The 26,136-nt window shown below is 60.9% G+C and overlaps 4 protein-coding genes across 8 annotated transcripts; 1 reads left to right on the top strand and 3 right to left on the bottom strand.

Moving 5' to 3' along the window:
• Nucleotides 1–2,074: 2,074 nt before the first annotated feature.
• LOC114020965 (cytochrome b5 domain-containing protein 1) lies at nucleotides 2,075–7,016 on the bottom strand. Of its 4 annotated transcripts, XM_043537143.1 has the most exons (6): nucleotides 6,826–7,016; nucleotides 5,011–5,087; nucleotides 3,666–3,884; nucleotides 2,887–3,117; nucleotides 2,778–2,786; nucleotides 2,075–2,239 (listed from the first exon to the last, which is right to left on the bottom strand). In XM_043537143.1, exons 1-4 carry the CDS (start codon nucleotides 6,950–6,952, stop codon nucleotides 2,887–2,889), a joined length of 654 nt encoding a protein of 217 aa, XP_043393078.1. In that variant the 5' UTR covers nucleotides 6,953–7,016; the 3' UTR covers nucleotides 2,075–2,239; nucleotides 2,778–2,786. The 4 variants fall into 4 exon arrangements, 3 of the variants coding, with proteins under 3 accessions (XP_043393078.1, XP_043393077.1, XP_037743562.1); XR_005223621.2 differs by having other exon boundaries at nucleotides 2,321–3,117; XM_043537142.1 differs by having other exon boundaries at nucleotides 2,075–2,786.
• Nucleotides 7,017–7,086: 70 nt separating this feature from the next.
• On the top strand, nucleotides 7,087–8,922 carry NAA38 (N-alpha-acetyltransferase 38, NatC auxiliary subunit). 2 transcript variants are annotated; one of them, XM_043537144.1, is made up of 4 exons: nucleotides 7,087–7,197; nucleotides 7,913–8,096; nucleotides 8,640–8,772; nucleotides 8,834–8,922. In XM_043537144.1, exons 1-3 carry the CDS (start codon nucleotides 7,120–7,122, stop codon nucleotides 8,750–8,752), a joined length of 375 nt encoding a protein of 124 aa, XP_043393079.1. In that variant the 5' UTR covers nucleotides 7,087–7,119; the 3' UTR covers nucleotides 8,753–8,772; nucleotides 8,834–8,922. The 2 variants fall into 2 exon arrangements, with proteins under 2 accessions (XP_043393079.1, XP_037743563.1); XM_037887635.2 differs by having other exon boundaries at nucleotides 8,640–8,922.
• A 2,188-nt stretch (nucleotides 8,923–11,110) lies between these two features.
• Nucleotides 11,111–13,724, bottom strand: TMEM88 (transmembrane protein 88). The gene is made up of 2 exons (XM_037887573.2): nucleotides 13,342–13,724; nucleotides 11,111–11,589 (listed from the first exon to the last, which is right to left on the bottom strand). The coding sequence occupies exons 1-2, from the start codon at nucleotides 13,615–13,617 to the stop codon at nucleotides 11,317–11,319; spliced, it is 549 nt and encodes a 182-aa protein (XP_037743501.1). The 5' UTR covers nucleotides 13,618–13,724; the 3' UTR covers nucleotides 11,111–11,316.
• Nucleotides 13,725–15,482: 1,758 nt separating this feature from the next.
• On the bottom strand, nucleotides 15,483–25,485 carry KDM6B (lysine demethylase 6B). Its single transcript, XM_037887272.2, is given in 7 exon segments — nucleotides 15,483–17,362; nucleotides 18,359–18,412; nucleotides 18,414–18,431; nucleotides 18,433–18,531; nucleotides 24,169–24,295; nucleotides 24,579–24,784; nucleotides 25,441–25,485. Coding segments are annotated over 7 exon segments (573 nt in total). The 3' UTR covers nucleotides 15,483–17,338.
• Nucleotides 25,486–26,136: the final 651 nt, after the last annotated feature.

The following is a 26,136-nucleotide window of genomic DNA, read 5'->3' as shown; positions in this document are numbered from 1 at the left end:
AGTCAGTGACCCAGAAAATCTTGATACGGACAGCTGTCTGGTGGCGGTAAATAATGAGGACTCTGGCTTATTTGACCCAAGAAAGTCATAGGATCATAGAATATCAGGGTTGGAAGGGACCCCAGAAGGTCATCTAGTCCAACCCCCTGCTCGAAGCAGGACCAATTCCCAGTTAAATCATCCCAGCCAGGGCTTTGTCAAGCCTGACCTTAAAAACCTCTAAGGAAGGAGATTCTACCACCTCCCTAGTGGTAGGAAAGTCCTTTGAGTATCTAAACTCCTGCAGTACCAACGGTACTTAGGAGGTAGTTACATGAGGAGGCCAGCTTCCATACCAAGGCAGGTACCAATCTTGAGAGCATCAGTGATACGGGCCCCAAACACTTGCTATGAGTTCAGAGTCAGACTCTGGTGGTACTGATCTAGACGTATAGGATGATGGTATAGGTAAAGGTATGCAGAAGCGTACAAAGGCACAGACTTTTTTGATGTAGACCTTCTACTAGTATGGATACTACCACCCGAAGCTGAAGATGTCTTTGGTACCCAATCCTGTTTTGTAATACTAAGGCTCTTAGAGGAAGCCTTAGATATCCTCATGGTGCTGAACCCACTTGGAACTCCATCTCGGACCTGCGGTCTCTGGAACATTTTTCTCACTCGGTGACCAAGACTTCTTAGAAGGACCTCTAGCACTTTTACTTTTCTTGTCAATACCTAGAGACTTAGAACGTGACGCTCTCTGTACTACTGTACTTTCCGGGAGGAAGGACACTGCTTATAGCCTGGCATAGCGCAGAACAGAAAAGGCCAGAGAAACCTCTCAACTGGAGAAAAAAAGGAACCAAAGGATAACAACCGCCCCAACTAACAACTAAACCAAACTAGCAAACTATACTAAGTAAAGTGGGCACGCTCGACACTCCGTCTCAGGACAAAGGCGGAACTGAAGGGCGTTCGCTCACACAGCCCTATATGTCCTCAGTACAGGGCGCAAGGAGGTATGGGGCGCATGTGTAGGTCAAACAAACACTGACACCAAAAATCCAAGGCGTATGGGGACACATGCGCACTTAAAGTAACCGGGAGTGGAGCACCCGCTCACTCAAAGAAGAATGGAGGGGAATGCGGAGTGTGTAGGTCTCAGTTATTTTAAATCCACTTCTCTGAGCGGTGTGTACCTTGGGGCAAAATAAACCATGCTTTGCTCTGGAGAACCAGCTTCTGGGGCACTGTGTACCGTTACCGCCCCTGGGGCGAAGGAACACGGCTGGAGACCGGCAGGGCGTAACCTGGAGAGCACCTCTGAGAGCAGCTGGATTGCAGGATCCCAGGATCCCACCCCATAGCTGAGGGGAGCAAGGGGACCCTGGTGTGTGTGTTGGTTGGGGGGGAGAGGAAATGGGGCACACTGAGCCCCTGGCAGGGGGGGTAGACAGAGTCTCTGGCACAGAGGAAGGACTGGTGGAATGGCAGGGGGTCCTTGCAACAGAGGAGGAAGGGAGGGGGGTTGACAGGGAGTTAGTGGGGCTGATAAAGGATGCCAGGAGGGTGTGCACAGAGCTCGGCCGTCAGAAGCTATGAAGTCCGCACCCTCCAAGTGTCAGATCCAGCCCCAGTTGTCGACTGTGATAGCTGAGGGAGGGGAGCTGGGGGTCAGGGATCTCTGTCAAGGCAACTGAGGGCTGGGAGATGGATGCTCAGCTGCTGCCATCTAGTGGCCAGAGCAGCTCATTGCCTGGCACAGGGGGTGAGGCCTGTGGAAGTGCGCAGGGCCCTGGGATCGCAGCACGCATCCAGGGTCCATAGGTCAGGCCAGTAAACAAATCCATGGGGGAGATACCGGTCTAGATAGGCCCACGCATCTCATCCAGGGCAGCAGAGAGGGGCTGGGATAACAGGCTAGATGGGCCCACAGGTATGATCCAGGGCAGCAGAGAGGGGCCAGGATACCAGGCTAGATGGGCCCACAGGTCTGATTTAAGGTGGCAGGGAAGGGATGGGTTATTGATGGGTCCTGATGTATGGTGACAATTCCTACCCCCCATCCCACAAGAGACGATCATAACGTCAGTATCGTAACAAAGATTTTATTTCCATTATGAACATGACAAGTTGGTACAAAACAGCCCCACGGTACCAGCACCACAGAGACAGGCCGGAAACAGGAACCCTGCGTCCAACGTGGAATGGGAGCGACCGTTTCAGCTCCTGAACCGGGGCCAATCCTTCCCTGCGCCTAGGACAGAAAGAACACGGAGACCATGACGCCTCACTCATGGACAACTGAGAGGTCGTCAAGAGCAATCGAAGGAAATACCTGGGTAGAGAATGAAGCTGTCCTGGGGGACTCTCTGCCACAAGATACCGAGCTTAGAGAAGATTCAGCAAAAGGGTCAATATGGATAAATGAGCACATCCTGAATTACCAAAGGAGCTTGGGACGGACTTGTAAATCCTAACCTCAGGGGAACATCTCCCCTGGGCAGGCTATGCCACAAATGTCCACTAGGAGGTGTCACACACCTTATTCTGAAGCAATTGGCCCCTGCCACAGACAGGATACCGGCTTGATGGGCCTATGGTCCAATCCGGTTTGGCTTGTGATTTGCCTGAGAGTTGGCAATGCTGGGAGTGGGACAAAGGGGGCAGGACGGGATGAAGAAGGGAACACTAACACTCTGCGGCGCTTTGAGCTCCGGGAACCGGGTTTTCTTTAGCTCAGCTTCGAGAGCTGCAACGTCCCGGGTTCGAGTCCTGGAGACAGAGCGACTCACCCGGCACTGCTGCAGGTGGAGAATTCAGGAGGAGAATTGAGAGCCATTTCCCGCCTGGGGCAGAAATCTCCCCAAGGAAAGGGCCCAACGATGGCCCCGCCCCCGCTACCTAGAACTCGGTGAGATCGTCGTTGAAGTACAGCAAGATGCCCGGCGTGTACAGGTCGGAGTCCAGGTTGAGCTGGTAGAACTCCGCGTCCTCGTCCGGGATCTTGTTCTGCTCCAGCGTCTTGTCCATGTCCAGGTTGACGCCCTCGTACTTCCAGGTGTAGCTGGCGGCGTGGGCGTTGTGGGGCAGGTAGCGCCGCAGGATCTCCCACATGGACTCCTCCGCGCACACCTAAGGGACGGCGTGAGAGACTTGGGGCCTGCTGGACTGACCGGCCCTTGAGCAATTATTTCTTCCCCCAAACCTCTAACCTCAGCTCCCAGGGAAACAAAAGCACCATCTCCCCCCGGGGCTCCCTGCTGCTCACAGGGGAGTTCACAGTCTCCCTAACCCAGCAGCACCAGCCTTGCGTAAAGCAGCTGCTGGCTCAGACCACCAACTCCCCTCCACCCCGCTCCATGTCCCACCCAGCCCTGCTTCTTATATCCCTCCTTCCCAGCATGCCTTGCTACCAAGCCCTCCACCTCAGGGACTACAACTCCCAGAATCCCCCTGCATCCGGGGGAAATGGGGTCATGGCCAGCCTTAAAGGAACAGCACGCTACCGCATCATGTGTATTTCAGGACAGGAGTGGGCTCTAGATTGATTGGAGACCCCACTTAGCGCCCCTCCGCATGTCCTGGTAACTCAAGGCCCCCCTGAATAGTGCGTGGGGATGGCAGTTTGCCCGGCGCTGACACTCAAGCTCCCTGCCCCCTCGGTGTGAGGCCCAGCTCACCTCCAGCATGTGCTCCTGCGAGGTCAGGGTGTTGACGATGCGGATGTGCCGGGTCTTGGAAGCCAGGATCCCCACTTCATACTTACTGTCCTTCCACCAGGGCAGCCCAAAGTCGTTTGCCCAGTCGGAGCGGGGCAGCTGGGGTGGGATGTGGATGAAGCGGCCTTGGGGGGTGTAGTACTTGACACAGCCCGTCAGCGGGTCCACGTGGGTCTGGATCTGAAAGGCAGGCGATTCCATTACCAGGGTTAAGGGGGAATCCGACTGCACCCCCCCTGGCCACTGCCTCCTAGGTCAATAAATGTGTTACAGGCAGACAAGAATCACAGACTTGCTTAAAGCTGATGGACCTGCTAAGCGCCGTAAATGGAAGGAGCAATTAAATACCCCCTTTGCATCATGAGAGCTGACTAGGAAGCCACTGCCCAAGGCCTGAGAGCCAAAACGTTTCCCTGCGACTGGGATATGGATTGGTTGCAGTTCTTCCTGTGCAGGGGCGAGGAACAAAGCTAGGGAAGCCGTGCTGAGGGAGTCAGCAACGAGGCAGAGCTCTTTGGGGCACGGGACTGGCTGGAGAGGCAGGCTTGGGGATTTCTGAGCAAGGAAACTGCCTGGTGTTTCATCCCAGAAAACAGGATTGCAGTACGGTCTTTGCTTGCACTACCGAAATCCCTGACTCGCAGCATCCAACGGGAACAACCCTGAATATCAGCTCACAGCTTGGGCGAAGGGGGCATCCCCAGGATTCCACCAGATCAGCTGGTCCCAGACCCCACTGACAGCGGAGGATGGATCCCAGCCTCCCACTCCCTCAAGAAGAGCCACAAACAGGAACCTGAGTGTGGGGTTCATGGGGGAAGGGGACAGAGGCATCAGACCCTGAAGCCCCAATGGCTGTGGATCAGGACCCCGTCGGCAGGTCAGCGAGCTCGTAGTCAGCTGCTTAGCGAACAAGCCAATCCCACCCTGTGAGACACGAAAGGGCAGAGCTGGAGAGGGTGATGTGGCTGGGAGGGAAGGTTTCCATCTGGGGGGGGGTGGGGGGGAGTTCTGCGCCCAGCTGGGGAATTCCTCTAAAGACAAGGAAGGAAGGAAAACGTTCTATTCCCACTATGCAGCCACCTCTAGGGTGGGCAGAGCGGCTGGTTATCCAGGGATCCCTCGCCTGGCACTGAGATGCAGCCACCTCTGGGGCAGGGCCCAGCAGCTGTTTAACCACTTCACAACGGTTTCGGACAGGAAGGGAAGGAGAACCCTGCGCCCATGTCAAACTGCAGGGGTGGCGTTTGGGCATCTGGGCAAGCACCGGCCCCCTGTAACGACCTCCCGCTCTGCCAGTTCTCACGTCTCTGGTCTTGGGGTTGAACCAGTGGCTAATGTCCTTTCCCGCCGCTTCCAAGATGGGCCTCAGCAAGATGTCCCCTGCGGGAGACAGAGCCGGGAGTCAGACGGTGTGTGCGGTGATGTGGCGGGGTGGGGGACATGCATCCGTGTGCCCCCAGGCCGGTGGGGCCAGGTTCACGTGGGTGGGTGCGGGTGCAGTGGAGGGGACTAGGGAGGAGTGCCACAGGGCGTTGTGGAGTGGGGGGGGGGCTGGCCCACCCGTGGGTGTGTGGAGGGGGTGCAGTGGGTGTGGGGTCCCCCAGTGAATGGAAGGATGCCGGTTACCTTTGTGCTATAGGGCCAGTAGGTTCAGGTCAGGCTCTGGGGCTAGGATGGTCTGTGGGGGTCCCGATGGGGGGGGTGCCCTGTGGGGAGGAGTGCCAGGGTGCACGTGGGGGCTTGGGGGACTCTATGAAGGGTGGAGTGAGCATTGTGTGTGTGGGGGGGCCTATGGAGGGTGCCCCAGTCAACTGGGGGGTCTTGACCAGAGTGCGATGTGAGGGGGCGTATGGGGGTGCAGCCATGGACTCTGGGGGGAGTCCAGGAGGGAGCTGGTGTATTGTGGGGGTGCTGGGGGTTGTGGCACCGCAGTGCATTGTGGGGGGGTGCTCAGGGATGCCACGGCACATTGTGGGGGGGTCTGGGGGGGCGGCGCGGGGCATTGTGGGGGGGCTCGGCGGGGGGGGGGCGCCGCGGGTCATTGTGGGGGGGCTCGGCGGGGGGGCGCGGGACATTGTGGGGGGGTTGGTGGGGGGGCGCCGGCGCAGGGCATTGTGGGGGGTGTTGGCGGGGGGGGGCGCCGCGGGGCATTGTGGGGGGGCTCGGCGGGGGGGCGGCGCGGGGCATTGTGGGGGGGCTCGGCGGGGGGGGCGCGGGACATTGTGGGGGGGTTGGTGGGGGGGCGCCGGCGCAGGGCATTGTGGGGGGCTCGGCGGGGGGGGCGGCGTGGGGCATTGCGGGGGGGCTCGGCGTGGGGGCGGCGCGGGGCATTGTGGGGGGGCTCGGCGGGGGGCGGCGCGGGGCATTGTGGGGGGGCTCGGCGGGGGGGGGCCGCGGGGCATTGCGGGGGGGCTCGGCGGGGGGGGGCGGCGCGGGGCATTGTGGGGGGCTCGGCGTGGGGGCGGCGCGGGGCATTGCGGGGGGGCTCGGCGTGGGGGCGGCGCGGGGCATTGTGGGGGGGCTCGGCGGGGGGGGGCGGCGTGGGGCATTGCGGGGGGGCTCGGCGTGGGGGCGGCGCGGGGCATTGTGGGGGGGCTCGGCGGGGGGCGGCGCGGGGCATTGTGGGGGGGCTCGGCGGGGGGGGGCCGCGGGGCATTGCGGGGGGGCTCGGCGGGGGGGGGGCGGCGCGGGGCATTGTGGGGGGCTCGGCGTGGGGGCGGCGCGGGGCATTGCGGGGGGGCTCGGCGTGGGGGCGGCGCGGGGCATTGCGGGGCGGCTCGGCGTGGGGGCGGCGCGGGGCATTGAGGGGGGCTCGGCGGGGGGGGGCGGCGCGGGGCATTGTGGGGGGGCTCGGCGGGGGGGGCCACGGGGCATTTGGGGGGGGCTCGGCGGGCGGGCGGCGCGGGGCATTGCGGGGGGGCTCGGCGTGGGGGCGGCGCGGGGCATTGCGGGGCGGCTCGGCGTGGGGGCGGCGCGGGGCATTGAGGGGGGCTCGGCGGGGGGGGCGGCGCGGGGCATTGTGGGGGGGCTCGGCGTGGGGGCGCCACGGGGCATTTGGGGGGGGCTCGGCGGGCGGGCGGCGCGGGGCATTGCGGGGGGGGCGGCGCGGGGCGCAGACCCTCGTGCTGCCGGACCAGCGGGCTGAGGTCGGAGACGCGGCCCAGGCAGGACACCCAGAGGTCCCCGGGCCGCGCGTGCGCCGCCACCTCGCGCGGGGTGAAGTAGCGGGACGGGATCGTCTCCATCGCGCCGCCCGCGCTGCCATGGCAACCGCCGGCCGCCCCCTCCCCCTCCCAGCAGCCACCGCGCGCGCTCGGCCCGCCGGGAGACTCCGCCCCCCCGCGCACGGGCCGCCGGTCCCGCGCTGCGCTCGCGAGAGGGGGAGGAGCCCCGGGGGGCGGGGCGGGGCGGGATGGCGGCGCCGGCCGGGCAGCGTGAGGAGAACGGGTGCTGCGGCCGCGGCCCGCGCGGGGGCGGGGGGAGCCCCGCGGTGAGAGGGGGCGGGGGGCCAGGCCCCTGGCCGGGGGGGCAGCGGAGGGCCCTGGGGGGCAGCAGCGGGGGGGCGGCGGGGACGGGGCCGGGGGACAGCGGGGGGGGCGGCTGTGGGGAGCGGGGGGACCGGGGGGGCAGCAGCGGGGGGTTGGGGGGCAGCAGCGGCGGGGAGGGGGCGGCTGTGGGGAGGGGCGGCGGGGGGGCCGGGGGGCAGCGGCGGGGGGCCGGGGGGAGGGGTGGGGGGCAGCAGCGGCGGGGGGGCGGCGGGGAGGGGTTGGGGGGTCGGGGCCTGGGGGGCAGCAGCGGGGGGCCGGGGGGGGGCGGCTGTGGGGAGCAGCGGGGGGCGGTGGGCGGGGTTGGGGGGCAGCGGCGGGGCGGGGGCAGCGGGGCGGGGGGGGGGGGTTGGGGGGCGGCGGGGAGGGGGGCGGGGGGGCCGGCTGTGGGGAGCAGCGGGGAGCCGGGGGGGGGTTGGGGGGCAGCGGCGGGGCGGGGGCAGCGGGGCGGGGGGGGCGGGTCCCGGGGGCGGTGGGCGGGGTTGGGGGGCAGCAGCGGGGGGGCGGCTGTGGGGAGCAGCGGGGGGCCGGGGGGGCGGCTGTGGGGAGCAGCGGGGAGCCGGGGGGGGGTTGGGGGGCAGCGGCGGGGCGGGGGGGGCGGGTCCCGGGGGCGGTTCGGGCTCCCCGCCCCCCCCGGCCTGACCCCCGCTCTCCCCGCAGGACCCGGAGGCGGAGGCGCCCGACTCGCCCCGCGCCCGCGCCCGCCGCCAGCTGGAGGCGCTGCTGAACCGCAGCCTGCGGATCCGCATGACGGACGGGCGGACGCTCGTCGGCTGCTTCCTCTGCACCGACCGCGACTGCAACGTCATCCTGGGCTCGGCGCAGGAGTTCCTCAAAGCCAGCGGTGCGCCGGACGCCGGGGTTCCCCGCGCGGGGGCTGCTGGGTCAGAGCGCGGCTGGGGGCCAGGACTCCTGGGTCCTCTCCCCGGCGCTGGGAGGGGAGTGGGGGTTGGGGGGGCTGGGAGCCAAGACTCCTGGGTTCCCTCCCTGGTGCTGGGAGGGGAGTGGGGGGCTGGTGGGTTGGGGGGGATGGGAGCCAGGACTCCTGGGTTCTCTCCCCGGCGCTGGGAGGGGAGTGGGGGCTGGTGGTCAGAGCACGGGGGGGGGCTGGCAGCCAGGACTCCTGGGTTCTCTCCCTGGCGCTGGGAGGGGAGGGGGGGCTGGCGGTTAGAGGGGGGGGCTGGCAGCCAGGACTCCTGGGTTCTCTCCCTGGCGCTGGGAGGGGAGGGGGGGCTGGCGGTTAGAGTGGGGGGGCTGGCAGCCAGGACTCCTGGGTTCTCTCCCCAGCGCTGGGAGGGGAGGGGGGGCTGGTGGTTAGAGTGGGGCTCGGGGAGGGGAGCAGCTGGCGCAGGGAGCGACTCTCTGACCCCCCCCCTCTTGTCCCCAGACTCCTTTGCGGCCAGCGAGCCCCGCGTGCTGGGCCTGGCCATGGTGCCCGGCCACCACGTCGTCTCCATCGAGGTGGAGCTGGAGAACCTGGGCAGCCCCCAGTACCTGTGAGAGGCGCCCGGCGGAGAGACCTGCCCGAGGACCTGCCCGTGGGGCGCTGCCGGGCACCAGGACTGGCGGCCGGGGGGCGCTCTGCCCGAGGACCTGCCCGTGGGGCGCTGCCGGGCACCGGGACTGGCGGCCGGGGGGCGCTCTGCCCAGTAAAGCCTGTGGGGAGCCCAGAGCAGCCGCCCGGCCTCGTTTGTGCCGCGCGGGTCTCGGCATCCCTGGCCGGAAACAAGCCGGTTCCTTCGCTCCCCCCCCCCATGGGTGACCGGGCCTTGTTCTCGCCCGCGGGCCCTGCCCCTCACCTGGCGTCTGGGCACCAGTAGCCGAGCCAGGGTTAGTGCCAACTGCTCCCCGCTCTTCTCCCCACACCAAAACTAATCCCCTCGCTCCCGACCCACAGCCCCTGCTAGCCCAGCCCTGCCCCCCTAGGTCTGCCCCTCACGCCTGCCCTGCAGCCCCTGCTAGCCCAGCCCTGCCCCCCCAGCCCTGCCGGTGCCCCTCCCTCCTGACCCGCAGCCCCCTGCTAGCCCAGCCCTGCCCCCCCAGCCCTGCTGGTGCCCCTCACTCCTGACCCACAGCCCCCTGCTAGCCCAGCCCTGCCCCCCCACAGCCCTGCCGGTGCCCCCCACTCCCGACCCGCCGCCCCCTGCTAGCCCAGCCCTGGGCTCCCCCCAGCCCTGCCGGTGCCCCTCACTCCCGACCCGCAGCCCCTGCCCCCCCCAACCCTGCCGGTGCCCCTCACTCCCTTCGGACCCTATGATTTGTTTTCCCTGTTCCCCCTCCCCCCACTAGCACTGTTAACCCCTTGCTGGCCAGGGCTGCTCCCCCTGCACTCTGGGAATGGGGGGGACCCCGCTGCTGCCTCCCCGTCTCCGTGGCCTTGAGCCGAGCCTGGCCCCCAGCCCAGCGCCTGCTGTTCCCATCAGCTCCGAACAATGGGCCGCTCTGTCCCCCGCCCCGTCCTGCCCTTCCCCTGCCGCAGGCTGCGACCCGGGGGAGCCGCTTATCTGAGCCCAGGCTGCTTCCCCTGTTCCCAGCCGCTGACGCCAGCCCCATGGCCCTGCCTGCGGGGGGCGCCGGACCCCCCGCGCCTGCCTTAAACCCAGGCCAGCCCGAAAGCATGCCCGAGCAGGGGGGGCTGGGAGCCAGGACTCCTGGGTTCTCTCCCTGGCTCTGGGAGGGGAGTGGGGGCTGGTGGGTTAGAGCAGGGGGGGCTGGGAGCCAGGACTCCTGGGTTCTCTACCGGGCTCTGGGAGGGGAGCTGGTGGGTTAGAGCAGGGGGTGCTGGGAGCCAGGACTCCTGGGTTCTCTCCCTGACTCTGGGAGGGGAGCTGGTGGGTTAGGGCGCGGGGGGGCTGGGAGCCAGGACTCCTGGGTTCTCTCCCTGACTCTGGGAGGGGAGTGGGGGCTGGGAGCCAGGATTCCTGGGTTCTCTACCTGGCTCTGGGAGGGGAGCTGGTGGGTTAGAGCAGGGGGGGCTGGGAGCCAGGACTCCTGGGTTCTCTCCCCGGCTCTGTCACTGATTTCCTGTTGCCTGGGGCTCCCTCTGCCTCCCTTTCCCTGCGTAGGACAGGGGTAACCCTCGCTCCTGGCCCCATCCCACCCCATGCTCTTGTTGCCTCTGCTGGCAGGTTCCCCGTCCCCATGCCTGACCCCTGCCCACCTAGCGGGGGAGCGATGTGAGGGGGCAGGGGTGGACCTCCGGGGGGTTCCCAGGGCCTGGGCCCTGCGTCTGCTCCCTCCTGCCATGGAAAACTTGAACGTGTTTCCCCGGTGGCTGTTTGCCGTGGAGCCAGGCCAGCCCCGGAGCGGAAAGGCAGGCAGGGGTCAGAGAACAGCCATTCGCGGGGTGGGGGCGAGGCCAGCAGTGAAGGGTCGGGGCAGCACCCGGCAAAACGGGGGCCTGCCTCCAGCAGAGGGTCGGGGCAGCGCTGGGCCCTGGGGAACGGGGGGGAACGTGGTGGCAGAAATCCTGCGGCGGGGAGTTCCGCAGCCCCAGCCCTGCCTCAGCAGTGTGTGCCGCAGCCCCAGCCTGCCTGCCCCCCTGGCGGGGCAGAATGGGAACCCACAGCAGATGTGGGGGAGGCCCCCAGCCCTTCCCTTAGCGCGTCAGTCTACCCCGGGGCTGGGCCTCCCCCACCTCTGAGTGACACACAAATGTTGAGCGGGGGTGCGAGAAAAAGGAATCAATGTGCTTGATAGAAAAGGAGTTTTATTGATAATAAAATGACCCCCGCACACACGTCTGCTTCCTTTGAAGGCACCCCCAGCCCCACCCTAGCCTGCCCCTCAGCCCCCCAAGGCCCAGAGCTCCCTACCCCACCCAGCTCAGACCCAGCCTTCCCCTAAATTACAGCCCCTCAATCCAGAGGGGGTCCCCCCCACCCACAGCCCTCCCTAGATTGCCCCAACAGCTCACCCCAAACCAGCGGTGATTCCCCTCCCCCCCAGTCTCTTTGGGGTGTCAGCTCCATGGGGGGCCCCCCAGGCTGCATCTCGCGGGGTGCTCCTCGTTTGCTGTGGGGAGCGGCCATGGGGGGGGCCGGCAGGGGTGCCCCGGGCCCCCCTCACACCCAGACCTTGTCCCCTGGGGCGGGCGGGCGGGCGCGGGGGCAGCACCAGGCGGCCTGGTGGTAGTGCCCGGCGGGCAGGTTGCGGTAGACGGCCAGGCTGTAGGGCAGGAGGCAGTAGCCCAGCTGGAGGTGCCGCGCCAGCCGGACGAAGGCCGCCAGGCCCAGCACCAGGAGCGGCAGCAGCAGGGTGAAGCCGAGCACCAGCAGGGCCGTGGCACCGGCGTCGTGAAGATGGGCCTCGCACGGGGCCACGCGGGCGTGCAGGAACTGCGGGGGGGGGAGGGGAGAGGGTCAGCGGGCGGGCAACAGGCGTGTGAACGGGGCCTGCGGCGGCCCTCGCACACTTCACAGCAGGCCCATAGGTGCACACGCGTGTGCAAAGAGCGGCACCGGCTTGCACACTCACAGGCACGGGCTGCACACCCTGCAAAGGGGCTTGCACGCCACAGCCGAGCCCGAAGCCTGGGGGCACCCCCCTCAGGTGTGCAAAGGGCGTGCAAGGACGGGGGCCGACGTGCAAACACCCCCAGCCCCACCATCTAAGCTCCCCCCGCCAAGTGCCTGAATGGACAACGCCCCCCCCCCGCATTTGTCAGGAGTGATGGGGGGGGCAGGGGTGGCGCCAGGAAGCGCCAGGACAGGCTGCCCCGGCCCCATGGGGTTATCGGCCACAGCCAGACCCCCCAGGTCTGCACTTCGTCAGCTGTCAGGCGGGGTGGGGGAGGGGAAGGGCAGGACTCCTGGGTTCTCTCCCTGGCTCTGGCAGTGGGGGGCTGGGAGCCAGGACTCCTGGGTTCATGTTGCTTGTCTCAACCCCCCCCCCCTCCCCCCCGCTTCTGCCAACCCCATTCCTGGGGCTGCTGGGAATTTAACATCCCTGCTGGGCTGGGACCACCCAGAGCATCCCGCAGCTCCATGGGGTGGGGGGGTCCAACCCCCCCAGGAATCCAAGGGCAGAGATATCGCCCCTCCCCCAGCCCTGCCGGTGCCCCTCACTCCCGACCTGCAGCCCCCTGCCGGCCCCGCCCTGCCAGCTCTGTTCTGCGCAGCTCCAGCGGGGGCTCACCTTGGAGTGGCAGAGGAAGCCCCGGGGTGTCTCGGGGGAGCCGAGAGGGGGCTCTGGGGCGGGTCAGAGGGGCGGGGGTCCAGGGGGGATCACCTTGAAGTGGCAGAGGAATCCCCGGGGATGTCTCGGGGGGGGACCCGGGGGAGGTCAGAGGGGCGGGGGGTGTTCGGGGGGGCTCACCTTGGAGTGGCAGAGGAAGCCCCGGGGGCGTTTCGGGGGGGGGACCCGGGGAGGTCAGAGGTCCGGGGGGGCTCACCTTGGAGTGGCAGAGGAAGCCCCGGGGGTGTCTCGGGGGGGAGTCCGGGGGGGCTCACCTTGGAGTGACAGAGGAAGCCCCGGGGAAGGACCCGGGGGGTCCAGAGGGCCGGGGGGGCTCACCTTGGAGTGGCAGAGGAAGCCCAGGGGGTGTCTCGGGGGGGGGGGCCCAGGGGAGTCCGGGGGGGTTCACCTTGGAGTGGCAGAGGAAGCCCCGGGGGAGGACCCGGGGGTGTCTCGGGGTGGGGGGTCAGAGGGCCGGGGGTGTCCGGGGGGGCTCACCTTGGAGTGGCAGAGGAAGCCCCGGGGGTGTCTCGGGTGGGGGTCAGAGGGCCGGGGGGGCTCACCTTGGAGTGGCAGAGGAAGCCCCGGGAGGGGACCCGGGGGGGGCTCGGGAGGGGTCAGAGGGCCAGGGGTGTCCGGGGGAACTCACCTTGGAGTGACAGAGGAAGCCCCGGGGAAGGGCCCGGGGGGTCAGAGGGCCGGGGGGGCTCACCTTGGAGTGGCAGAGGAAGCCCGGGGGGTGTCTCGGGGGGGGGTCCGGGGGGGTCAGAGGGCCGGGGGGGCTCACCTTGGAGTGGCAGAGGAAGCCCCGGGGGGGGCCCGGGGGGGTCAGAGGGCCGGGGGGGCTCACCTTGGAGTGGCAGAGGAAGCCCCGGGGGGGGCCCCGGGGGGGTCAGAGGGCCGGGGGGGCTCACCTTGGAGTGGCAGAGGAAGCCGAGCCCCAGCGCGGTGCCCGCGGGCAGCAGCGCGGCCGCGCAGAGCAGCGCGCAGAGCAGGGCGCAGAGCGCCGCCGCCAGCAGGTTGTGCGCGCTCAGCAGGACGGCGCAGGCCAGACAGTCCAGCGCCCCGCGCAGCTCCAGGGGCGGCCCCGGGCCCGGGCCCCCCGCGCCGTACGGGGGCGGCGGCACCGGGCTGCCCCGCTCCGCCCCGCCGGGATCCTGCCGCCCGCTCGCCGCCGGGGAGCCGGACATGGCCGGGGCGGGGGGTCCGCCTGCCCGAGGGGCTCCCTGCGCGGCCCCTGCGCGCTGCGCCTTATAGCGCCCGCGGGCGGCCCGGGCCCCGCCCCTTATCTCGTCCTGCCCCCCCCGTCCGGGGGCAGCAGGGGAGGCGTGGGGAGGGAGGCGAGTCCTGGGACAAGATGCGGGGGGGGGGTTTCCTGGCTCTGCTGCCCGGCTCATCCCCCCTCCCCCGCCCTCCATGTGCAAAGGGGGGGCCAGGAATTTGGCCTGCTCAGATTCCACGGATGCTTGAAGTGATCCACCGCCTGTCACCCCTCCCCCCCAGCTCTGCCGGTGCCCCTCACTCCCACCCCCCAGCCCCAGCCCTGCCCCCCCCAGCTCTGCCAGGGCCCCTCACTCCCGCCCCGCAGCCCCAGCCCTGCCCCCCCCAGCTCTGCCAGGGCCCCTCACTCCCGCCCCCCAGCCCTGGCCCCCCCCGCTCTGCCGGTGCCCCTCACTCCCGCCCTGCAGCCCCAGCCCCAGCCCTGGCCCCCCCCAGCTCTGCCGGTGCCCCTCATTCCCGCCCTCCAGCCCCAGCCCCAGCCCTGGCCCCCCCCCAGCTCTGCCGGTGCCCCTCACTCCCGCCCCACAGCCCCAGCCCTGGCCCCCCCAGCTCTGCCGGTGCCCCTAACTCCCGCAACGCAGCCCCCTCCTAGCCCACCCCCTGTACTAACTAAAAATAAAAAGTTATTGTGTGGTGGATGACTGGGTCCAGGGGGAAGGACCCACGCAGGAAAACCGCTTGGCCCCCGAAGGCTCAGTCTGGCACCGAGCCGCTCCCACTCCAGAGAGGGATCTCGGCCTCACGGTGGAGAGTTCTCTGAAAACATCCACTCGACGTGCCGCAGCGTCGGAAAAAGGAACCGACCGCTGGGAATCATGAAGAAAGGGAAAGAGAATAGGACAGAAAATATCCTGTCGCCTCTATGTAAATCCGTGGGACGCCCACGTCTCGAACACTGCGAGCGGGTGTGGTCGCCCCAGCTCAAAAAAAGATCTGTTGGAACTGGGAAAGGTTCAGAAAAGGGCAACAAAAACGATGAGGGGTCTGGACCGGCTTCCGTACGAGGAGAGATGAATAAGACGGGGACTTTTCAGAATGGAAAAGAGACGACTAAGGGGGGAATATGATAGAGGTCTATAAAATCATGATGGGTGTGGAGAAAGTCGATAAGGAAGTGATGTTTACTCCTTCTCATAACACAAGAACTAGGAGTCACCAGATGAAATCAATAGGCGGCAGGTTTAAAACAAACAACAGGAAGTATTTCTTCACACAACGCACAGTCAACCTGTGGAACTCCTCGCCAGGGGATGTTGTGAAGGCCAAGACCATAACAGGGTTCAAAAAAGAACTAGATACATTCCTGGAGGATGGGTCCATCAGTGGCTATTCTTATGGCAGTTGTGGGCAGGGGGAAGTTATTGCTTTAACGATGTTGGGGTAGTTTCAGGTCAGAAAATCCATTTCATCATGCCCTCTGACCGCCTGGGATTTCCTCCCCACGTAACCGTGGCCCCTCCTGGAGATGATCCAGAGACGGAGCCCTGGGATCCTTTCTGTGGCTTCTTTCTTTCTGCCCCATCAGCCCTTTTCTCCATGGTAACACGTGGCCCCCGGCAATGGGCCCAGCGCCGCTCTCAATCGTGAAGATTCATTGGTAGAGTTTGGCCAAAGCATCTTCCGGGAAATTTTTGATTTGACGCCACCAAGAATCACCTCTCACCACGTCTCAGCCCAGATCGGCCAAGGGACTCATTGCCCAGCTCCTGGGCTTTGGAGCGTCGACGAAGAAACTCGCCGTCCCGTTTGGAACAAAAAGCAACGAGGCCCTTTCTGTATCTCTGTGAGTTAATTTAATCTTTTTTACATTTACAAAATAAGATTTTTTTTTCCTTTGTCGCCTTACAGTACAGTATAATCCAGGAGGACCCAGACTTCCGCTTGTTTCATTCAGTGTGTTGGCGAGATGCTGGGATAGGAAGGGGGGGTTCTACAAGGGGAGGGGGAAAGGGACAAGATTCCTCAAAAGGAAATGAACAGAAGTCCCGATCGCACAGTGAGTGTGGAATTCAGCACCATGAAAAGAGGCAAAAGACCGAACAAAAACCCCCGTCTCACGATGCCGGGGACGGGCCAAGCCTTAACATTAACCCCCCCCAAAAAAATTCCGGCGAGAAACAGACAAATACACATGATTAAAAAAAAAAGAGAGATTTAAAAAAAACAACCCCCAAACACTCAAATCAACCCCCCAATTGCAACCAATAAATAGAGAAATCATTACAAAAATGATGTATAAATAAAAAAAAAAAAAAATACACAACGACAACAAGAGGACAATTTACAAATTGCAAAACTCTGAGACCTGGAGGTAAAAAAAAAAAAAAGAAAAGAAAAAGCACCCGACATGTTTCTGGTTTGAAAACAAGTGAGAAGTGGAGAGGCGAAACCTGGCCGGCGGGGGAGTTAAGGCAGATATCTGTCCTGCCGTCCTGGCTCAGTTTCTGTGGATGACCTGAGAGAAGTGTAAAACACGGCCGCGATTGTGCGAAACGCTTAACCCAGGGGAAGGCAGCTCCCGGGGGCAGGGTTCCCGCGAAGCCCTGAGCACGGGGCTGGAATCCGAGCAGGGTTCCTCGCTCCCCCTTTGCACCATCGTTCGCACAATCGGGGACCCAAGCCGGCGGGAATTGGCTCCTTCACATGAGTTCAGAAGAAAAAAAAAAACCAAGCCAGGAATACATCGAATCAAAAGACCCCCAAAGCAAAGCAGCCAGGATTTAAGAAAGCAAAGAGTGAGAATCAAACCACGCACGCTCACACAAACCGCCCGCCCCGCGCCAATATATATATAAACCAATGTACAATCTCCCACTGCCACAAACGCACAAAGAGGAAACAAAGGGAAATTCCTGCGTAAAAAACCCGTATTTTTTGTTGTTGGTTGGTTTTTTTTTTTGTTTTGTTTTGTTTTTTTGCTTCATTTGCTGACAAGAAAAATGTAAAAAGACGACAAAAAGAAAAAACAACCCAACCCCCCTTTCCCCGCTGCCGGGGTCTCCCCCCCCCCCGCCCCCCGCCCCGCTTCTGCAAACCAAACGAGTTAATGCTCCGTCGACGAAGAGAGATTGTGGCGGAGTTCCAGAGTCCGTGTTCTCCTGCGTGTGGCCGATCTCCTGTCCCCGGTCGAAGGCTGGCGTGTGTCTGTCAGGGAACCGCCCGGAGGGCTCCGCCGGCCCCTCCGAGCCGCCCAGCGTCCACGTTTTTCCTTTTCCCGTCTTGTGGGCGGGGGGGGTTGGGTGTGGTTTTTATTATTTTCCAAAATAAAATTAAAAAAAAAAAAATATTTCTTTTAAAAAGTTTCCCCGTCTCCCCCCCAAGGTCATTGTCAAGAATAAATTAAAAAGTTCATTTGTGTGAGTTTCTGTATTCACAGGCTGCTTGCGGATTGGCTCTTGGGATCACGCAGAAGATTGGCTGCTTCTGGGGCTCCGCCCCCTCCCCCTCGTTTCAACAGCAAAGCTGATTGGGCCGGAGCGGTTCCGGAGTAAACAAGAGCTTGTCTGCTATTGGCCACTGGGACGGGCAGTGCCAAGATGTCCCCTCCTTCCCGCAGTGGGGCAGGGGGGCACAGGGGAAGGGGGAGCTGATTCCTGTCTCTGCCCAGGAAGTACCTGGGCGAGGTCTGGCTCATCTGGAGCTGGGGGATCCAGCCTGCAGGTGGGAAGGAAAGAAAGGGTTAATGGGACCCAGGAGTCCTGTGCGTGACAGCAGGGCACTCCCTCCCCGCAATACCTTCCCTTTACGTTTACTCCTGGGGGAATTCTGCACCACTGCGCACGCGCAGAATTCATGTGTCACGCTCAATTCCTCCCTGCCCCCACCCAACTGCAGAAAATACATGTCTGCCAGAAAGGTGCTGCAGTTACTCCTTTTGCCCACCAGGGGTCGCTGTGTCACCAGAACAGAGAGCAGCAGCTCCCAGGCAGGAGCAGCCCCAGCTGCGGATAGGGAAGAGAAAGAGGCTGCCTTCTGCACAGCGCCCTGCCCCTGGGCAAAGTCAGGAGACAGGTAACATGGGGGAATGGACAACATGGGGCACTGGGGTCACAGACGGGGGTTCAGAAGGGCTAATGGGGGGCACGGACTGGGGCAGGAGTTGAATGGGAGTAAGGGTGCGGAGACACATGGGCACATGGGGAGGCAAGTGGAGGGATACATAGGGATGGAGGGAGGGGGATCGCTAAGCGGGGGCAGAGGGACACATGGGGATGGGGGAGGGGTGTCTGAGTGGGGATGCAAGTACACATGGAGACAGGGAAGGGGGTGCAGAGTCACTTGGGGATGGGGGAGGGATGCAGGGACACACCTGAATTGTTTCTGTTGTCTATCATTCAGATGTACTCGCTGACAGGTATTTTGAAATAAATGACTAAAATAATTGAAACCGGCGTGATTAGATTCTGTGATTTTCACAAATAAAATATGCAGAAGTTTAAAATATTGACCGCAGAATTTTTAATTTTTTGGTGCAGAATTCCCCCCGGGAGCACACGTTCCAGTGAGTCACCAGGGAAAAAGGAACCCCAAGCGGGAGAATGTGCTCCCTACAGGACAGTGCCCTCATAGCGCCGCCCTGCCTGCCAGAGGAGAGCACCCCTTCTAAGCCCCCGCCCCGCTCCCTGCCCCACAGCGCCCCCGGGCCCTCACCAGGGTGAAGCTGTCATAGATCTGCATCAGTTCCTCCGTCTTGTACTGTTCCAGCCACCACCACGCCGTGCAGGGGCGGTGCTGCGCTGGCGGGCGCAGTCCTCGCAGTGCACCAGGTACGAGTTCTTGCTGCCGTTCTCGCTCGTCACAAACAGGATATTGAACACCTCCACCTGCAGGGGCGGGACGTATGGTGTGAGCTCCCCCTGCTGGCTACACCGCGCCTGCCAGAGAGGAGGGTGGCACGGCACCAGGCCACCGCCCTGAAGGAAACTGGGGCAGGGTAGAGCAAGAAAATGGAACCCAGGTGTCCTGGCTCCCAGCCCCCTCTGTAACGCACCAGTCCCCACTCCCTCCAGAGAACCCAGAAGTCCTGACTCCCAGCCCCCCCACGTCCTTTACCGTGTTAACGAACGTACTACAGCCAGTCCACAAAACCCACTCCTTCCAGTGCGCAGCCCCCCACCTCCCTGACCCCATCAGAGGCCGTGGGGCCCAGGCTGGGTGGCCTGGATCATGGCGGCGATCGGGGCACCAACGAGAGAAGCCTCCGGCGCAGCGTCGGGGGGGGAAGGTTTATTTGCACGCTTTGCAAAGGCGTGTTCACAGCCACCACGGTTACAGATACGGGCCCTCCCTGAGCCAGGAGCGGAACCCAGAAGTCCTGGCTCCCAGCCCCCACTGCTCTAACCCACCAGCCCCCACGCCCCTCCCAGAGCTGGGGAGAGAACCCAGGAGTCCTGGCTCCCGCCCTGGTGCTTTAAGAGGCACATGAGGCCCAGCGGCCGCATGCCTCTCTCCCTCGATGCCGAGCCCTGGCTGCCCCGAACGTCGTCCCCCCCGGAGGGTCCCCTGGGATCCCCGGCAGGGCGAGCCACGTCACATAAGCTGGGCTTCGCTTAAGAGCCGGCCGGCTGCTTCTTCCCGCTGATCCGGCGGTACACCCAATCTACCCTCGGTGCGTGTTAGGTTCCCCTGAGACTGGCTCTGCGGCCGGCCCTGCCTGCTGACGGCCGTCTCCGATCCCATCCGGGCTCTGGCATCCCCCTCTCTGGACACCAAGCGCCTGGTCCTCCTCCTGCTCTCTCAGTTCATCCCTCTTCACCAGTCGCCAATTCATTTGCACCACGTTTCTCCCAGTCGCTCATAGAATCACAGAATATCAGGGTTGGAAGGGACCTCAGGAGGTGTCTAGTCCAACCCCCTGCTCAAAGCAGGACCGATCCCCAATTAAATCATCCCAGCCAGGGCTTTGTCAAGCCAGGCCTTAAAAACCTCTAAGGAAGGAGATTCCACCACCTCCCTAGGGAACCCATTCCAGTGCTTCACCACCCTCCTAGTGAAAAAGTTTTTCCTAATATCCAACCTAAACCTCCCCCACTGCAACGTGAGACCATTACTCCTTGTTCTGCCATCTGCTACCAATGAGAACAGTCTAGAGCCATCCTCTTTGGAACCACCTCTCAGGTAGTTGAAAGCAGCTATCAAATCCCCCCTCATTCTTCTCTTCCGCAGACTAAACAATCCCAGGTCCCTCAGCCTCTCCTCATAAGTCACGTGTTCCAGTCCCCTAATCATTTTGTTGCCCTCCGCTGACTCTTTCCAATTTTTCCACATCCTTCTTGTAGTGTGGGGCCCAAAACTGGACACAGTACTCCAGATGAGGCCTCACCAGTGTCGAATAGAGGGGAACGATCACGTCCCTCGATCTGCTGGCAATGCCCCTACTTATACATCCCAAAATGGCATTGGCCTTCTTGGCAACAAGGGCACACTGTTGACTCATATCCAGCTTCTCGTCCACTGTAACCCCTAGGTCCTTCTCTGCAGAACTGCTGTCGAGCCATTCAGTCCCTAGTCTGTAGCGGTGCATGGGATTCTTCCATCATAAGGGCAGGATTCTGCACTTGTCCTTGTTGAACCTCATCAGATTTCTTTTGGCCCAATCTTCTAATTTGTCTAGGTCCCTCTGTATCCTATCCCTGCCCTCCAGCGAATCTACCTCTCCTCCCAGTTTAGAGTCATCTGCAAACTTGCTGAGCGTGCAATCCACTCCATCCTCCAGATCATTAATGAAGATATTGAACAAAACCGGCCCCAGGACCAACCCCTGGGGCACTCCACTTGATACCGGCTGCCAACTAGACATGGAGCCATTGATCACTACCCGTTGAGCCCGACAATCTAGCCAACTTTCTATCCATCTTATAGTCCATTCATCCAGCCCATACGTCTTTAACTTGCTGGCAAGAATACTGTGGGAGACCGTGTCAAAAGCTTTGCTAAAGTCAAGGAACAACACGTCCACTGCTTTCCCCTCATCCACAGAGCCAGTTATCTCGTCACAGAAGGCAATTAGATTAGTCAGGCCTGACTTGCCCTTGGTGAATCCATGCTGACTGTTCCTGATCACTTTCCTCTCCTCTAAGTGCTTCAGAATTGATTCCTTGAGGACCTGCTCCATGATTTTTCCAGGGACTGAGGTGAGGCTGCCTGGCCTGTAGTTCCCAGGATCCTCCTTCTTCCCTTTTTTAAAGATGGGCACTACATTAGCCTTTCTCCAGTCGTCCAGGACTTCCCCCGATCGCATGAGTTTTCAAAGATAATGGCCAACGGCTCTGCAATCACATCCGCCAACTCCTTTAGCACTCTCGGATGCAGCGCATCCGGCCCCATGGACTTGTGCTCGTCCAGCTTTTCTAAATAGTCCCGAACCACTTCTTTCTCCACAGAGGGCTGGTCACCTCCTCCCCATGCTGTGCTGCCCAGCGCAGCAGTCTGGGAGCTGACCTTGTTCGTGAAGACAGAGGCAAAAAAAGCATTGAGTACATTAGCTTTTTCCACATCCTCTGTCACTAGGTTGCCGCCCTCATTCAGTCAGGGGCCCACACTTTCCTTGACTTTCTTCTTGTTGCCAACATACCTGTAGAAACCCTTCTTGTTACTCTTAACATCTCTTGCTAGCTGCAACTCCAAGTGTGATTTGGCCCTCCTGATTTCACTCCTGCAGGCCCGAGCAATATTTTTATACTCTTCCCTGGTCATTTGTCCAATCTTCCACTTCTTGTAAGCTTCTTTTTTTGTGTTTAAGATCAGCAAGGATTTCACTGTTAAGCCAAGCTGGTCGCCTGCCATATTTACTATTCTTTCTACACATTGGGATGGTTTGTTCCTGTAACCTCAATAAGGATTCTTTAAAATATAGCCAGCTCTCCTGGACTCCTTTCCCCCTCATGTTATTCTCCCAGGGGATCCTGCTCATCCGTTCCCTGAGGGAGTCAAAGTCTGCTTTTCTGAAGTCCAGGGTCCGTATTCTGCTGCTCTCCTTTCTTCCCTGTGTCAGGATCCTGAACTCGACCATCTCATGGTCACTGCCTCCCAGGTTCCCATCCACTTTTGCTTCCTCTACTAATTCTTCCCAGTTTGTGAGCAGCAGGTCAAGAAGAGCTCTGCCCCTAGTTGGTTCCTCCAGCACTTGCACCAGGAAATTGTCCCCTACGCTTTCCAAAAACTTCTTGGATTGTCTGTGCATCTATTTCTGCCATGTTTAGCCAAGTCGCGAATCCACCTGCGAGGCTTTGCCCTGAGTGGCTAATCCACCGGCAGCCCATTTCGCCAAGTTGCTAAACCATTTATGCCATGTCTGACCGGGTCGCTAATCGGTCTGCATAGCATTTCGCCGAGTCTCCATTTAAACCTCGTTCAGCCGGGTCACCAATCTGTCGCTAAGCTGCCTGCGCCCGGTAGCCGAGTCACCGTCACTTTACGCCACGCTGAACAGAATCGCCGGGTGTAGGCACTTGGCCGATCCATGCTGGTCCCGTTTAGCTGAAGGACGAATCCGTTTTCGGCCCTTTTAGCCGCGTTGCTAATCCACCTACGTTAACCAAGTCGCTAACCACTCTGCCCTCCATTCCGATGAGGCGCAGATCCCTCTGCATCCTGTTTGTGCCGTTTGGCTGAGTTGTTTATCCATATTTAGAGAGATGGCTAATTCTTTCACACCATATCCAGCCAAATCTCTGCTCCATTTTCTCCTCCTTACGATGAGTCAGTAATTCATTTTATTCCCATTTAGACAGATTCACAGATTCATAGATATTAAGGTCAGAAGGGACCATTATGATCGTCTAGTCCGACCTCCTGCACAATGCAGGCCACCGAATCTCACCCACCCACTCCTGCGATAAACCTCTCACCTATGTCTGAGCTACTGAAGTCCTCAAATCGTGGTTTAAAGACTTCAAGGTGCAGAGAATCCTCCAGCAAGTGACCCGTGCCCCATGCTGCAGAGGAAGGCGAAAACCCCCCAGGGCCTCTTCCAATCTGCCCTGGAGGAAAATTCCTTCCCAACCCCAAATATGGCGATCAGCTGAACTCTGAGCATGTGGGCAAGATTCACCAGCCAGATACCCAGGAAAGAATTCTCTGTAGTAACTCAGATCCCACCCCATCTAACATCCCATCACAGGCCATTGGGCCTATTTACCATGAATATGTAAAGATCAATTAATTGCCAAAATCATGTTATCCCATCATACCATCTCCTCCATAAACTTATCGAGTCTAACCTTGAAGCCAGATAGGTCTTTTGCCCCCACTGCTCCCCTTGGAAGGCTGTTCCAGAACTTCACTCCTCTGATGGTTAGAAACCTTCATCTAATTTCAAGTCTAAATTTCCCGATAGCCAGTTTATATCCATTTGTTCTTGTGTCCACATTGGTACTGAGCTTAAATAATTCCTCTCCCTCTCCAGTATTTATCCCTCTGATATATTTATAGAGAGCAATCGTATCTCCCCTCAGCCTTCTTTTGGTTAGGCTAAACAAGGCAAGCTCCTTGAGTCTCCCTTCATAAGACAGGTTTTCCATTCCTTGGATCATCCTAGTAGCCCTTCTCTGTACCTGTTCCAGTTTGAATTCATCCTTCTTAAACATGGGAGACCAGAACTACACACAGTATTCCAGGTCCTGCTCACTAATCTGTTTCCACCGATTTTAGCCGAGTCGCTAATCCGGTTTTGCCCCATTTCGCCGAGTCCCTCTCTTCATGTTCATCCTCTGCATTTCGTTGAGTCGTTCGTCGGTTTGCGCCGTGTTTTGTCGTTGCTCCGTCTTCTCCCCATCCGTCTGAGCTGTTCCTCCGTCTTCTCCCAAGCTTACGATCCGTCTCCTCCTTTTTCAAAGTTTCCGGCCACTTTTCCAAAAATCGCGAGCTGCCCTTCTCTCTCTCTTTTAAACAAACCGCGTTTCATACTCACTGTTTCTGGCTTTTAGCCCGTTACGGACCCGTCTCTTAGTGCGGACGAGGCTGACGCCGCAAAGGAATCCCAAACTGGATGTGGGACAGGAGGCATTTTACAGAGTAAAGCAAATCTCATGCACAGGGTTCGAACTGGGACGCGGTATTCCCTGCTGCCCACAGAGGTGTCTTTCCTTAACCGGGGGTTTTATTAACCATACACCCTGTCACAACGGAATCCAAGCAGGGAGACTGTGAAGCAAAGAAGGGTGGTTCGGTTGGGTCTCGGCTGCAGCCACCTCCGAGGGGAGGCGCAGCCAGAGGGCAACTCTGCCCAACCGCTCAGGGAAGGCAGATCCCACCTCCGACTGAAGCGGCAGGTTGAAGATTTGGAAGCGGGTGCGGGTTGGGCCGGGTCACCAGCCCCCGAGGCCAGGGGGTGTGGCTGTCTCAGCCGAAGGACGGGAAATCTGGCAACACAGAGACCTCTAGTGCCCTGCGGGTGCTAGAGTAGCTGGCCGGTACCTAGCGGCTGCAGCGGGACCCCCACTCGCAGTCCCGGCACTCACGTCACACTCGTTGCAATAGTAGGCCGGCTCGTCCTTCACCCGGCCCTGGTAGGCGATCTTCTTCCCCGAACGCACCAAGGTCTCCCGCAGCACCTGGCAGTGCTTGATGGACTGCATGAGGCAATACCTGGCAGGGAGAGAAGACGGGGGGCGAGTGAATGGGATGGAGAAGGAGTGAGACGCGGGCAAGCGCTCGGAGTGGGGGAGCTGCCCTAAGTGTCACCGACACTGCCTGAGTCTGCCGAGAGCCTGAGCCCATTGCTCGGAGTGGGGGGGAGCTGCGCCATGCATCTCCATGGGGTGGTAACTCCCACTCCCATTGCTAGGGCGACCGCGCCAAGCCCACCAGCCGGGCTCACAGGGCAGGAGGTAGGGCTGGGGTGGGGAGGAGTCACAGGGGCGCCGCTCACTTGATCATCTTGTAGAGGTCGGGGTCGCTGATCTTGACCGTCCGGGCGACGTTCCACGAGACGTGGATCATGGGCACGATGGACTTCACGTTCTTCACCTCGTTCCACTCGTAGCGCTCCAGGGCCAGCTGGTATTGATAGGCTGCGGGAGGGGGAGAGGGTGAGGCAGCAGCCAGCAAAACCCCACCCCAGACACAGCCGCAGCCCTAGAGGGGACAGGCCCCGTGCCCCATTCCCTGCCCCCCCATAACCCACCAGTGCCCTCCCGAGGCTGCAGTACACATTTCTGCCACTTGGTGGAGCCAAATCCAAGAGAGATGAACATAAGACATAAGTTTGGCCAGACTGGGTCAGACCAAAGGTCCATCTAGCCCAGTGTCCTGTCTGCTGACCGCGGCCACTGCCAGGTGATCCATCCCCTGTCGCCCATTCCCAGCTTCTGGCAAACAGACGCTAGGGATACTATCCCTGCCCATCCTGGCTAATAGCCATTGATGGACCTGTCCTCCATGAACGTATCTAGTTCTTTTTTGAGCCCTGTTCTAGTCTTGGCCTTCACAACATCCCCTGGCGAGGAGTTCCCCAGATCGACTTTGCGTTGTGTGAAGAAATACTTCCTTTTGTGTGTTTTAAACTTGCTGCCTGTTAATTTCATTGGGGGACCCCTAGTTCTTGTGTTATGAGAAAGAGTAAACAACACTTTGTTATTCACTTTCTCCACATCAGTCATGATTTTATAGACCTCAATCATATCTCCCCTTAGCTGTCTCTTTTCCAAACTGAAAAGTCCCAGTTTTATTAATCTCTCCTTATACAGAAGCCGTTCCATACCCCGAATCATTTTTGTTGCCCTTTTCTGAACCTTTTCCAGTTCCAATAGATCTTTCTTGAGGTAGGGCGACCACATCTGCACGCAGTGTTCAAGGTGTGGGCATCCCATGGATTTATATAGAGGCAACAGGATATTTTCTGTCTTATTATCTATCCCTTTCCTAATGATTCCCAACATTCGGTTGGTTTCTTTGACTGCCGCTGCACATTGAGTGGATGTTTTCAGAGAACTATCCACCATGACTCCAAGATCTCTTTCTTGAGTGGGAACAGCCAATTTAGACCCCGTCATTTTATCTGTATAGCTGGGATTATGTTTTCCAATATGCATTACTTTGCATTTATCAACATTAAATTTCATCTGTCATTTTGTTGCCCAGTCACCCAGTTTTGAGAAAGCCCTTTGTAGCTCTTTGCAGTCTGCCTGGGACTTAACTATCTTGAGTAATTTTGTAGCATCTGCAAATATTGTCACCGCACTGTGGCCACCTTTTCCCAGATCATTTATGAATATGTTGAATAGGACCAGCCCCAGAACAGACCCCTGGGGGACACCACTACTTACCTCTCTCCGCTCTGAAAACTGACCATTTATACTACCCTTTGTTTTGTATCTTTTTATCAGTTACCGATCCATGAGAGGACCTTCCCTCTTATCCCACGACAGCTTACTTTGCGTAAGGGCCTTTGGTGAGGGACCTTGTCAACGGCTTTCTGATAATCTAAG

This window comes from Chelonia mydas, chromosome 28, assembly GCF_015237465.2.
Source record: "Chelonia mydas isolate rCheMyd1 chromosome 28, rCheMyd1.pri.v2, whole genome shotgun sequence".
In the NCBI taxonomy this organism is placed as follows: Eukaryota; Metazoa; Chordata; order Testudines; family Cheloniidae; genus Chelonia; species Chelonia mydas.
Note: the sequence above shows the minus strand (reverse complement) of the source record. Positions and strands in the feature narration are given on the sequence as shown.

What these genes read in the sequence shown, in the direction of transcription:
- LOC114020965 (XM_043537142.1), bottom strand. Translation starts at nt 6,952, where the DNA reads ATGGAGACGATCCCGTCCCGCTACTTCACCCCGCGCGAGGTGGCGGCG. An exon ending in TCAACCCCAAGACCAGAGAC is followed by an intron (nt 3,885 to 5,010) that starts GTGAGAACTGGC and finishes CCTGCCTTTCAG; the next exon opens with ATCCAGACCCACGTGGACCC. An exon ending in CGCAGGAGCACATGCTGGAG is followed by an intron (nt 3,118 to 3,665) that starts GTGAGCTGGGCC and finishes GCCGTCCCTTAG; the next exon opens with GTGTGCGCGGAGGAGTCCAT.
- NAA38 (XM_043537144.1), top strand. Translation starts at nt 7,120, where the DNA reads ATGGCGGCGCCGGCCGGGCAGCGTGAGGAGAACGGGTGCTGCGGCCGC. An exon ending in GGGGCGGGGGGAGCCCCGCG is followed by an intron (nt 7,198 to 7,912) that starts GTGAGAGGGGGC and finishes CTCTCCCCGCAG; the next exon opens with GACCCGGAGGCGGAGGCGCC. An exon ending in GGAGTTCCTCAAAGCCAGCG is followed by an intron (nt 8,097 to 8,639) that starts GTGCGCCGGACG and finishes TCTTGTCCCCAG; the next exon opens with ACTCCTTTGCGGCCAGCGAG.
- TMEM88 (XM_037887573.2), bottom strand. Translation starts at nt 13,617, where the DNA reads ATGTCCGGCTCCCCGGCGGCGAGCGGGCGGCAGGATCCCGGCGGGGCG. An exon ending in GCTTCCTCTGCCACTCCAAG is followed by an intron (nt 11,590 to 13,341) that starts GTGAGCCCCCCC and finishes CCCCCCCCGCAG; the next exon opens with TTCCTGCACGCCCGCGTGGC.